Source organism: Ciconia boyciana, chromosome 7, assembly GCF_034638445.1.
Source record: "Ciconia boyciana chromosome 7, ASM3463844v1, whole genome shotgun sequence".
Lineage (NCBI taxonomy): Eukaryota > Metazoa > Chordata > Aves > Ciconiiformes > Ciconiidae > Ciconia > Ciconia boyciana.
Genome location: NC_132940.1, coordinates 31,854,006 through 31,866,896, shown reverse-complemented (window position 1 = coordinate 31,866,896; position 12,891 = coordinate 31,854,006). Strand labels below are relative to the sequence as shown.

The following is a 12,891-nucleotide window of genomic DNA, read 5'->3' as shown; positions in this document are numbered from 1 at the left end:
CCTCCCTGTGGTCCATTTCTCCATTTAGATGAAGGTTTCATATTAAAACTCCTACATGTCACTGATTTATTGTCAATTGTTGAATTTTAATTTGCTAATATTAATGCAACATTCTGGAGGGGCTATCATGTGGGTGTCAGGCTAGTTCTCGTATAGCACAAGGAATTTCACTGCCTAAATTCAGAGCCTAAAATAATTCTGGATTTGTGAATTGTTCCTCCTGGTTGGTTGTATACCTGGCTCCTGCTGCCCATCTCCACAGCTAACTCTAACACTGTCATGTACGCAGGTTCTCAAACCATTTCTGTTTTGTAGTCTGGTCTAGCAGGCAGAAGCACCGCTGGATATAAAAGCTGTCATGAACCCCTGTGCAGGCTGGATATAAAACTAACCAGAATCTCAAGTTTGTCTTTGGTGATTTCAAAAATTAAGTTTTTTTGGTCATGTTCCTTCAGTTCACGCACAGATTCCATAGGTGTCAAACTTCTTGGGTGTTAGATATAGCAGAAGTATGTTTTGGTTTGTGTGAGCTAATTGTTCAATTTCTTGTTATGGAGTGGACTTTTTAAGTCTTGCTAGTTTGGCCATGGAAACCCCCAAGCCTGCCTGTTGGCATTTTCTAGCAGTAAACCAGACTCCAGAATGGGTAAGTGCTTGGTACAGGGCACTGGAAAAACATCTCTGCTGATGTCCTGTTGCTACCCATCTTTCCACCCAAGCCACCATAAAGTCCTGCTGCTTAACACCAATGCAGGGTAGGAGCCATGACAGGAGGCAGAGTATTTCTACTAAAGATTTGTGGTGTTTATATGGTCAATGGAAGAGTTATAATTATGGATGTTGCTGAAGTTTTTTTCTTATTTATACCGTAATACTACACTGATACACGATGATATTGGAGAGTATTGTCAGTTAGTTGGTGGTTATCTCTTGCTGCTAGTTGGCTTTACTGCAGGATTTCCAGTGTTTGAGAAGCTACGTTTTAAAATAGATTTACAAAACTAGTACTGCATGAAGGATTTGCTGAAATAATTTAGTTTATTCACTCTGATGCAGGAAAGAGCAGGACAAAATAAGGCCAGCAGAGTTAGAGCAATTAATTTAAAAAACAAATGTATAGAATGAAATTGTAAATCCAATTCCTAATGTCCTTGGTGAGCACTAGAGTTGATAGGTCTTATTTTTGCAACAGTCTGCACTGAGGATATGGTCCTTTACAGTTACATAATAATAAAGGATAGAAAGTTTGAATATATACACCTCCTGTTTAGGCATAGTTACCAAGACCATTTTTGAGATGTTTATTCATCCACATGCCTATATAGTATCACTATTTTTCCTCTCTTAGTAATGTTTAAGCTGCAGTTGGTTTGATGCAGGCAGGGATCACATCTAGCAATACTGTCTTCTGCTGGTAAAACCCTGCTTTAAGATTGCAGGAATAATGCTTCCTCCCCGCCCCCCAAATCCAAAACACTTCAATTGGAAAAGGAGTGGGGAGATGGAAAGCAGGCACAATTACTCTGCCTGCTGAAAAACAATGTCATTAAAACCCCAAATCAGTAGTTTGTGTATGATATTTCAGACAGTACCAAGCCCAACCTGCAACCATGAAGAAATGGATGTCAGAGTGGGGATAAACGCATTTTTATTTATATAGTTGAAGGACGGTCTTGCAGAAGTTGTCAGTGAGGTAGGTCAGTGTACTTGTCTGCCTTCAGGGGCTCAAGCTGGTGACCTGTGGCTCCAGAGGGTTTCCTCCCAGCTTGAGCCCCCTGTATGTGTCGGTGGCTTCACAGCTTGGCACGGTGGTAAGCCCATAGAGGAGGCAGACCTGCGGGAGAGGCTGTGTCGCAGGTCAGGGCTGAGGGCTTGCCTGCCTCACAGAAACCTGTAAATCTCTATAATTTCTCAGGCAAGTGCTGCCACTCACTATAAACGGGCCTTTTTACTGCTACGACTTTCCGTGGTACATAGTAGTTGCTAGAGTGTTTACCTTCAGGTTATACATTTGTTTATTTGCACCAGTGCATGTTGCTAAAATACTTGGCTGGCTGAGGGTGGCGTTGCTCGCAGCTGTGTGTGGGCTCACTTAGCCACTGCGTGTGCTTGGCTAGCTTCTAAATGTACGCTTTTATGGCCCTTGAAACTTGGCATGAGCTGTGTTTTGTCGTCAATGACAACAACAAAAGATGGCTAGTGAAATTAAAATCTGGCATCACTGTTTTACAGGTTTATTCGCAATGTATTGAAATGGGATTTTCTTGCTAACTTTTCTTGGCATCCATCCAAAACCCAGCTTCTCATAAATTTATATTATCTCTCTCTGCTTTGCTCAATTGACAGGGCTGTAGCAGCTTCTCATGCAGATCATGGGAACACCATGGAAAAATGAAGCCAGGAGACTTTCAAATTCGGAGTTTGTATCAGCAGAGAAATTGTAGAAGTTTCGCCATGGAATTAGAGGGCCAGAAATCTTGAAGAGTTTTTCAGTACCTGCCTTCAGAAACTAGATCACCGCAAATGCAGAGCTGAGTCAGTCTGCATCACTGCAGCTTTGGCTATAGTGAAAGGTAAAGGGCTTGGAAATGCAGGGCAATGATGGTACATTTACAGCATGCTTTGGCATGGAAATTTCAGATCAGGAAAATGAGGTGCTCTCTGGCATTTAAATGTGCTGGTATTACCACTTAGCTTGTTCATAGATGCATTTCGTTCTCAGCATAGTGATAGTGAAAATAGCATACCTTGTTGATTTATCTGGGACATGTGAGCTTTCTGTGTGGTCACTGATGTGCTTTGCCAGCTCAAAGCTTGTGAGATAAACACATGGCAGCTCTGCTCCCAGGAACTCTAATTTGGGCTTGGTAAGTTATCTGTGTTCCAGCCATGCCAACTCCAAACTCCAGCAAACCTTGCTCCTCCAGTCACTCTAATCCCAAATGCAACAAGTTTTAAGGTGCTATTTCATTTGTCCTCTGCATAACTTCATGCACTAAATATTAAGCGGTCGAGTAAGTCAGGTGCACTGGTCTGCGCTGAGCCGAGGAGAAGTGATATCCACCTGCAGGAAATGTTGCAGGGGGAAACAGATGCATTTCGGTGATAGGAGATGGGAAGGGGATGTTAGGTCATTAATTACTTAGCCTTGCATAAACAAAACTTAATATTTTGAAAAGTCTCTAATTTAAAGGGAAGGAAAAATCTTTCATCTTCTGTGCTATTTAGCTACATGTCAAGTTGGGTCAGTTGGAAGACTTTTGTGATGGTTTCTGCTTTATATATTGATTACTCCTCCATGAACTGTTCCAGTGTGGTGAGCATTGGACTAGTTTTGAAGGGGAAGGGAGCTAAAGGGAGCTAGACTGCAAAATCGAGGATCTCTGCCTGACTGCATCCCTTCTGGTTTGTTGGGGGAAGATGCAGGGTGCAATTTGTTTTACTTGTTTACATGTTAAAGAACTCATTTGATGGCTGGTAGATGGGTACTTAATCTGGCATCTTCTCAGAAGTGGTGTTTTCTTAACCTGCTGTCTTTATGGTTTAGAAGAGAGGACTTGGTTGAAAATCGAAGTGTGGTGAATAAATGTTCAGGGTTTGTCATGGGTTTTGGTGGTTGTGTGGGGTTTGGTTTTTTGTTTCTTTTTTTTTAAAACTTTCTTCTCTTTCCTCCCTCCCCCTCCATGTCTTGGCAAATGTTTTAAAAAATGAGAAGCTGGTAAGTTTGTGCTTGGTCCAAAACTAATTTAAAATGGAGTAGTTCAGTCATGGGAGGTTTCAATTCATCTTTTTCTTAATATAAGCTATGCTAAAGATGAACTAAAATTTTACAGGTTGTAGTGCCTTTACTGAAGCACTAGACAGCTTTCAGAGAGCAAGCAAGCATTAAACATTAATTTTTATCATCAGAGACAGGTTATCCCTCCAGCTGCTTGGCAATGATGCATTTGTTTGTTTTGTCGTGTTGCTTTTTTTTTTTTTAATTGGCTGGTAGTATTTATTAAACAACAGATACTCTGAGGAATTTCTGAAGCTTCATGCAGCAGAGCTGGGTAGGTTTTTTGGGGTTTTTTTGTTTATTTTTGTTTGGTTGGTTGGTTTTTTTTTTTTTGGAAAACCGAATGGTGGAGAGCTGACTGCCCGTGCAGGGGGCTGTTGCCAAAGAATTGCCTTCATATGCTCAGTGAAAATGTAATGCTGCTTGTGTACATTTTCTGTGAAATGTTGTTATAAAATTAAGAAAGATTGTTTTCCCAATATAATCCTAAAGCTGAAATACAGCTATATTCCAACATAGTAAATCTGCACTTTGTGCATAAATTACTTAAATATCTAGGAGTAGGGAAATATATGCTGTTAAACATGTCAAATCGGATGATTAAATGACTGGATTGTTAGGAAGAAAATAGTAATTTTCTGAAAAAGCTAAATGAATGATTTGGCACAATGAACTGCAAACATTACCAGAAAAAAATTATTCTGAGGAAAATTTGCTAGCTGAGGATCATGTTTTTATGCAGTAGGTATTAAAAACACGAGGTATAAGTGAAAATATTCCAGATTTTCTCAAGGTAATTGACAAGCTCCTTTTTTCCACTGAAATTATTTTACCTGCTGGCAGCTGAGTGGGTGGCTCTGTACAGTTAGGGATCTCGCATAACCAATGTGTTAGCAGTCACTGCTGTAAGCTGATTTCTTTGTGATAGTGAGACTATGTAAATGCTTCCCAAGATAAACTGCTGCTCTGAAAGGACTTGAGTTTTCACATGAGTAACTGGACTGCAGATCAAGGAGAAAGTTCTGCTACGTGAATTACTTTCTTGCATCTTGTATGTACACAAGAAATGCTGGAGCCAAGTGAGACCAATTTTAACTCAGTGGCATTGGATTAGTATAGACAAAGGTTTGTTTGGGCATTATCTTTGCTACTAATGATGTGTATAAGGAAGAGAGAGTTCAGTTTGACTTAAAGCCCAGGCTAAAATTTTTGAGCTAGGAATTTAAAGGAATTGTCTTATTTGTAGACTAAGCAAACTTGTGTATCAGTGACTTTATGTCAATAAACATGTAAGCCTTGTATGCCTTTTTAGAAGCACTTTGAGAAAGACCGTTTTACCCTCAGTAGAGTACACTGTGAAATATCAGCTAAGTGAAGGCAGCTGGATAACTGTTTTCTTTGATCACGAAATGCATTCGTCTGAGCAGTGGTAACGTGAAATCAAAAGTGAAATCAGAAGTCAAAAGTAAAGACCCTTCTTAACATTATTCAAACTTAAGCTAAACTGTGACTTTGATGTTCCTGGGCTTCATGTTGAGTGCTTATTGAAGCCTGTCTTTTTCTGTATTGTTAGTTCTGTACAGAACTGTGGTCCAACCCCTGGCCACACCAATAAAAATATTTTTAAGTAGAAGTTAACCTATAACTGGTTTTGCATGTTGCTTCATGCTGTAACTTGATACATGGTTAATCTTTCTGCGCGTTCCCTTGCTGAAATGGGTGGTCTGTGGAAGTCAGTGACTGATGTAATGCAAGCTGTATTGGGAAGGAGACAAAATGATCTTTCCATACAGTCAGGTGTCCACAGGATGGTGGTGAAAAAGAGCTAGGATGAGACAGTCCTAGTGATCATGCAAGTCCTAGTGATCATGCAAAAGACCAGTCTCACCTAAAGAGACAGTGGTCTTCTGCATGATCACCGCTGTCCTCATGCAAAGACCAGTGTCTCGCCTGAAGTTTCATTCTGTCCAAAGTGCCATTGTGCTAAATCTCTGCTTCAGAATAACACTGATGCAGCTAGTGTCATATTATCTGAGTTGAAGCGTTCCTGTTGGTCATACCGAGTCCTCTGATACAGCAGATTAGTGCTTTCAAAACGCTGTTTCAAAACACGGTTTGTGTGAGTGCTCAGCTTGGTCGTTATGTTTCAAACAGGAGTTAGAAAGTGTGATAGAAATCTACAGCAAGCAGATCCCAGCAGGACTTCAGCTACTGCACTGTGTGTCTCCGTCTTCTGTCCTCTCCTGCCCTTCTGTGCTCCCAAACCAAAAGTAGATGTAGATGTGCTAGCGGAAACTTGTACAAGCAAGGCTTGCAGAGCTGACCAGAAACCTACCTCACATTCTCAGTTTTCTCTGCTGATTATGGCTTGTGCCATTAGAGTGAACCACATCGTCATCTGTCATATTTATTTATACTTATTTCTGAAGTTCCATAAAGCCTGCTTTACCAGACTGGCTAATTCAAAGCATTTGTTCAAAGCACTACTGCCATATTAGTAGTAAAAGGCTCAACAAGGAAAATGAGGACCTGTTGCTGAAAGGGGTGGGTGATTTAGTAACAGCAGACCCAGTTAAAGTTGGGGTCCTCAATGCTGTGTTTGCCTCAGCCTTCAGAAACAAAGACTCTCAGGCCTCTGTGCCTAGTGAAGGGGATCAAGAAGGAAGAAAACCTATCAGCAGTGGATGAGGGTCACGTCAGGAATTACTTATAAGAACTCAACCCTTGCAAGTCCATGGGATTAGATAGGCTGCACCAAAGGGTGATCAGCAACCCCTGCGATCAAGAAACAGAAGACGAGCCAGCTAACTTTTTCCTGGTGAAATCTGTAATTTTCACGATGGGAGTACTTGCATCTCTGCACGTATTTACTGCTCCTTGTGCCTCCTTGAGGAGATCATTGCTCTGGATGGAAATCGTAGCAGAGTTCTTGTTTAGATACATTTTGTCATTTAAGACTCCTGCTCTGAGCAGCATGACTTCCTACAAAGCATGAGAGTCAGTGTCATTATTTTTGATGCAGAATTTGCATTGCAGTGTCTGAGCTGTTCTTGTGTCTGAGGTTATTTGTTGTAATGTCCTGAACACGGCAACTTTAGATAGTTGCTTCTGTTGCTTCTAATTGAAGAATGTAACTTGCTACTGAATAAGGAAATTATTTCTCTGCATGATGGGGATCTTTGGGTAACTCCATCCCTATTCTAAGGAGCAGTAATACCCTTTTCCATATATACACATAAGTAACGAAATTTTTGCATCTGCAACTATCAGGAATGTACTTTGGCTGACTAATGCAGCCTAACTTAAAAGTGAGATCCCACAGTGGGTCAGTTAAGCTTTATTGGTCTGCCAGACCAGATTATCATTTTATTTAACCAGAGAAGTAGTTTTCATTGTCACTTGATTGCCAAGGGTCTGTCAGCATTTCCATTATAAACCCCCTATTTTCAGGGATTTGAGTAGACTTGAGATTTAAGTGTTCTGGTCTAAAACTTGGCAAGCATGATCTGAGTTCACCAGTGGATATTTTCTTTATGAGATTTTAAAATAGTCAGCTGTTTCTTAAATTGTAGAGAAAGCAAGGGGTTTTTTTTCCTCTTGGTTAAACAGATAGGACTATTTTTTCCATCTCACTTATTCCAACTAGATTTATAAAAATAAAACTCTATTCTGTTGTTTAAAAAAAAAAAAAGGAGAGGGGGGAGAAAAAGGAAAATCTGCCTGCTGTCCTGTTCTGTTTGCCAGAGGATCATGCCTCAAAACAGTCCCTTTGCTTTGGTCTATGTTTGGTGAAGTCCCACCCACCCTCTCTGTCCCTTTTCTCCTCCCCTTAAGTACTTATTTCCCTTCAGTGTATTTACACTCTCATTACATTAAGTTGCAGCATTTCTTCTCCTTACTCCATTCCTCCCCTTTGCCTTCCTCTCTGGGGCTTCCAGCGCTTGATTCTGATGAATCTGCCTATTTTACCTCTCTCTAAAAGGCAACTCTGAAGTATTCTTAAGTGATACAACGTACCTGTGGTAAATATAAACTCTAGGAATTGTCTTTATGTTGTATATTACTCTGTTTGATGTACCTTACTACCTAACTGAAGAACATAATGTGCATGACTCTCAGTTGAGTATTGCATTTTTTAATGCTTTCCCGAGACTTTGCTGTGACTCTAGAGTGAAGTAACTTTCACATTCTTTTTTTTTTTTTTTAACCAAATCTTTAATGTAGACTGAAAAAAGTGAAGTGTGATTGGCGCAGAACACCACTGTGGGTTTTCATGGCTGGGCTCTTTTAGTCATTTCCTGAAAGCTTGGTGCAGAAATGTGACAGCGCAGGAAGCGGCAGCAAGCTTAGCAAGGCTTCATGTGCCATTAGAAGTCGTCTTGCTATAGGTGAGGGCACATTCTTCTTGCTGAGATGTAGAAATACCTGGTTCTGGGACTGATGCTCAAGATCTTCAGGAAGAACCTCTGCTGTCTTGCAGTTCACAGCAGTGAGCAAAGTGACTGGGCCTTTAAAACGGTGAGTGAGGAGCTACAGCTATACGAGTATTAAGCAACAAGGAATGTAAGTTAAGAGCTGAAATTCAAGGGGTGGAAAATGAGTGCTTTCAAAAAGCACCATAGTCTCTCTCCCAGGACCTTCAGAAGATCATTGTCAGAACAAGATGCTGGCACTGCTGCCTTGAAGGACTATCATTGGTACCACCAAATGAAAAGCAAGAAGATGAATAAACAAATTAGTTCTGACCCAGAGAAACCTCTGGGAGCATACAGGTGGCAGACACATCCTCGGCTTCCCTGGAGGATAAGCAAAAGAGAGGGCTTTTGCAGCCTGAAAGGGGAATGCAATGATCCAAGTCTTGCCAAAAGTTCTGCAAGCATGGATGCTACCAGTGCTGATGATCTCCACAAAGATCCAGCAGAGACGCTTTTCCAGGCAAGGACTAGACCGTTTCGGGTTCCCTTCAACCGCTCTCTGTCTGAACCCGTGCCACACCTTGGAAACAGGAATGCAAAGCCATTTCTGCAAGCTGTGCATTCGGTGGACTCTGAACAGCAGGGCTATTTCATCCGTGGCATTTTCTCCTCTCTCTCAAGTGGCTTTTCAAAGATACTGAGTCGAAAAGGGGAGCCTGGCAGTGAGTCAGTAAATGAAGGGAAGACAGACAATAATCAAATTGATTTGAGTACAGGTAATGAACTCATTTTTCTTCTGTTCTACTTCTTTTGTTCTACTTCTGTTCTACTGTTTGTGTAACACGTGAGTGTAGTGAGACATTCTTTGAGAGATATGATAGTTGTTTAAACTGTTTTTTAAACTTAGTTTTATTAACGTGACATTGGCAACTCTCTGATATTGTATCTTAATCTAAAGAAAGCAACTGAAAAAGGGCCTTTCCTGATAAGGAAGTGGTGTGAGATGTTTTGGTGTGTGCTTGAGAACTTGGAGGTCCCTTTAAAACAAGCATCATCTGGTGGAAGCAGTAGCATTTCTCTCTCAAATGCACCCTCTGTGTGTGGTGTATGCAGTCCTGCAAGCACAGTGGCCTCTGCAGCGTTGTAGTGCCCTGATTGAGATATCAAGCCTGCTACTGTAAATGAAGTACTAGGGAGGGAGAGAAATTAAGCTGTCTTTTAAACAGTGTTCAAGGCAGTGGAACGGATCTAGTTCCTCATACCAGATTCACAGTTTTGTAATCAACCAGCTAAATTGATGTCTGCTCACTGGTAGATGTCACGGACAGCAGTGTTGCAAAGGTTTAGCCAGCTGGGATTAAGGTCAGCAAGATGCCAGTCCGAGATGTCATTTAAATCTGCCCTGCTCATGACAACACTCATAAAGCAGAAAAAAAAGAAAGGAGAGGAAAATGGAAGAAATTTGCCTTCTGTTCTCTTGGTCTCTCCTGTAACTTTCTAGTGGGCTACCCAGCCTGAACCAAGTTACTGATGAGGCTTTGAAGTAAAAACAAAATTTAAATTTGTAATAAAAGCAAAATTAAACCTTCCTTCTTCCTAAAACCTCAGCATTTTCCAGAGTCCTCCAGATTATCGTATTAAAAGCCTGATAACATCTGGATCCAGTTGAGGCTGCTGGACAAGTCATCAGTATTCAAAAAAACTCAGCTTAGTGAAAGAAGAATATACTCTGTCTACGGAGGTATTCAGTCTTTCAGTCACAGTGGAATGTCCCTTACAGGCTTATGTTTGCTACTGGAAGCAGTCACATTGCTTTAAAACAAAAACAAATGGCCAAAAAGAAGAAATAGCCGAGAAGGACTATATCTGTTCAAACTTACTTACGTACAGTCACTGATTTGTGTTTCTCCAAGACCTTTCTCAATTGAAAGTTGGCTTGGTGATGATTGTTAAATTGCATGGAACACATGAAAAAAAAAAAAGAAGTAATAGAACTACTCTCTTCTTTTCTGTTGAAGGCTTCTTGTTAAGGGGATGGTTGACTTGTTTTTTTCTCTCCTCTCTAGTCATTCACATTAGAAACAAAGATTTATACTGCAGGCTCCCACTGTTGTTAAGACCTCCTAGGAGACTGAATTACTGTTGCAGGCTGCTTGGGATGGTTTTTCTGCTTGGTCTCTTCTGCCCACCAATATACGTCAGCAAGCTATATTGGGAAGGTATTCTATGTGATATTTTGGATCAAAATCTCGCAGTATATGAAAGGCAGAGTGTGCTGTAGTTCCTTTTTTTTCCTTTGTTCTGGTGTACTTTGATACTGAATGGTTCTCTTATAATTCATATTGTCACTCGACTAGGTTATTGGGATGCTTTGCTTTTAGTAGTGTGAAAAGTAAACAGAGGAAAAGGATTATTTGTGAGAAGCCACTACTTGGTAAATACTTCATGTCAATTATGGGACAATGATAGAGTCTTTTGGCTCTTTGGGGTTGGATAAACCTCTGTCTGAGCCTGCCAAAACTAGTTTTGCAAAGAGAGTCACATCTCGGGAACTGAGAGAAAAACAGTGGGACTCTAGATTAAAAGTCAGACTCTCTCGAGGGAGGAAGTTGTAGCTGGGAAGGTGTTTGGGGAAACAAGGTTGATGCAGTCACCCACAAAATCTCCTGAAACAGGCAGGTCCTGCTTGGGCTGCTGTCGCGGGACCACAGAGCTTTTGGTGGGATAAGACACCTCCCTGGAGTTTCTTTTCAGCCTTTGCCTTCTCAAAGGTTCAGCCTCTGTTCTTCAAGCAAACAACAGCTTAGATTTAAGAGAACTAGTTCACCCTGTAAGACATGCTGCTGTGTGGCATATATAGCCACATAACAAATAATTGCTTGTCACTGGTTTTATTTTTCCTTAAAGAAGAGCTGCTCTTGCCAGGGTTAGCTGGAGCTGCTGGGTAGAGTCTCCTGTCCCACACAGTATTGTAGGCTGAGACCTGATAAAACAGTGACAAAGCTTGTGAACTCCTGGGGTCTGAGGGAGGTAACTTGAAGACAAAAGGGGTAAGAGAAATATGACTTGTCATGTTCTCAGCCACAGTCTAGATGCTCAGAAGTTATCAAATCTTCAGAGAGTGGATTCTGTTTTCCACTCCACGGGAGGCAGAATTTGGGAATCCTCAGGCAATTGAAGTCTGTGGTCTGCCCAGACACATCACTAGTCAAGAGATGGCGTGAGACGTGGGGTTTCTCCAACATATGCAAACAGTTTAACTTGGAAGAGCTTGATCGAAATTCTCCCAGGAGACATCTGTTTGGACAGAAATTCTTGTCACTATGACCCAAACCCAAGAAGACCTTTTCTGTGTTGTTAAATACACAGTGGGAGAGGCACACTTTGTAGTTCAACCAAGAGAACCTGGAGGTATGCTTTCTGTCTCTCTCCTGTCCAAGGAGCCAAGCCCTTTACTTCCACCAGCTCACTTTGTTAAAAGTATTTCCACTTTCCTCTGAAATACTTGTGGATTATCAACTTTTTCAAAGATTATCTTCCTTCCAGTGCTTGCCTGGCCTCTTGTGTTTTGCTTCATCTCTGCACCAGAATTGCAGAGGCTGGGTCATCTGCATGGGTTTGTGTAGCTATTGGTGGAGTTTGCTACTGATCTTTGTAAGCCTAGGGAAGAACAATTCCCTTCTTCAAGAAATGGTTACCTCCCAAAAGAGGATCGGTTGTTTTTCTGGCAACTTGAAGAGGGAAGTGGGATTTTAAAAAGAAAAGAAAAAAAAGATCTGGATAAATATTTTCCAGTTGGTCTCACAGTCTAGGAAGCATGTTCAGACACTGCTTCATCGGTTCTTGGCTGCAGAAATCCCTACTGGATGGACTCACTTATCGTCTTCGGTGATGAAAGGATGCTGAACCTCGGGAGAGTTGCCTCCTTTGGCTCTGCCCAGAGCTTTGGCAAGATGCAGAGACTCCCCGACGTGTGTGGCATGCTTTCTGCAACATACTACAGCACGGGTTTTGGGAGGAAGAGGACAGATGGAGTGGACAGGGGCGGTTGGTGGGAAGAGCAGAGCTCTTTCCCAGCGTGCTGCAGTGGGTCTTCACAGGAGAAGCCTGGGCCAGGTTTGGGTGTGAATGAAGTGCTTTTGGTGCACATGTGCTGACTTCTAACAACTTCTAGAGCCAGGCATTTTGAACCAGTATTTAAATTAGCATATGCAAAGCCTGAAGGTAAAAGGATTTGCACTCATTATTAAGTTATTATTTATAACTTAAACCTAAGAACATTTTAATTTCTAGTAAATGTATCAGCTTTAGGAAGGAGTTGTGTCATTCTAATAAACTTGCTGATTGTGAACATACCATGATTTCGGTAGAAACAAGATAAGGAAGGAGCTATGCAGACAAAGCCTTGGATACAAGGGTTGTAGGTGAGCCGCTGCACCTTTTTTTATTATTTCTGAGTATTACCAGTGACCCTTGAACACTGTTGAGAATGGGTTTGTGAGAGTTCTCAGATAACATTTAGTTCACTGGTCCTTCTTATCTGGATCTCGGAGCAGTGCAAGTTTAATTGTAGATTGATGACAAAATAATTCTTCAGTAGAATCAATTACCTATATCTTCCCTGAGTATCTCTGTTTTGGTTTGGGGTAGGGAGAGGGTAAACACTGATTTCTTCTATTTAGAGTGCCTTTAGCTTTC

General features: G+C 41.3%; 1 protein-coding gene across 7 annotated transcripts in view; it reads left to right on the top strand.

Annotated features, from left to right (window-relative positions):
• Positions 1 to 12,891, top strand: part of RASAL2 (RAS protein activator like 2) — a 189,470-nt gene that overhangs the window by 51,618 nt on the left and 124,961 nt on the right. For 2 of the 7 annotated variants that reach the window (XM_072866621.1, XM_072866620.1), the window contains exon 1: positions 8,083 to 8,969. The exons of 3 other annotated variants lie outside the window; for them this stretch is intronic. In XM_072866621.1, coding sequence (XP_072722722.1) covers positions 8,375 to 8,969 — 595 coding nt within the window. In that variant the 5' untranslated portion in view covers positions 8,083 to 8,374. Of the gene's footprint in view, positions 1 to 8,081; positions 8,970 to 12,891 lie in introns of those variants that run through there. 2 more of the 7 variants (XM_072866622.1, XM_072866618.1) reach the window with 2 other exon arrangements.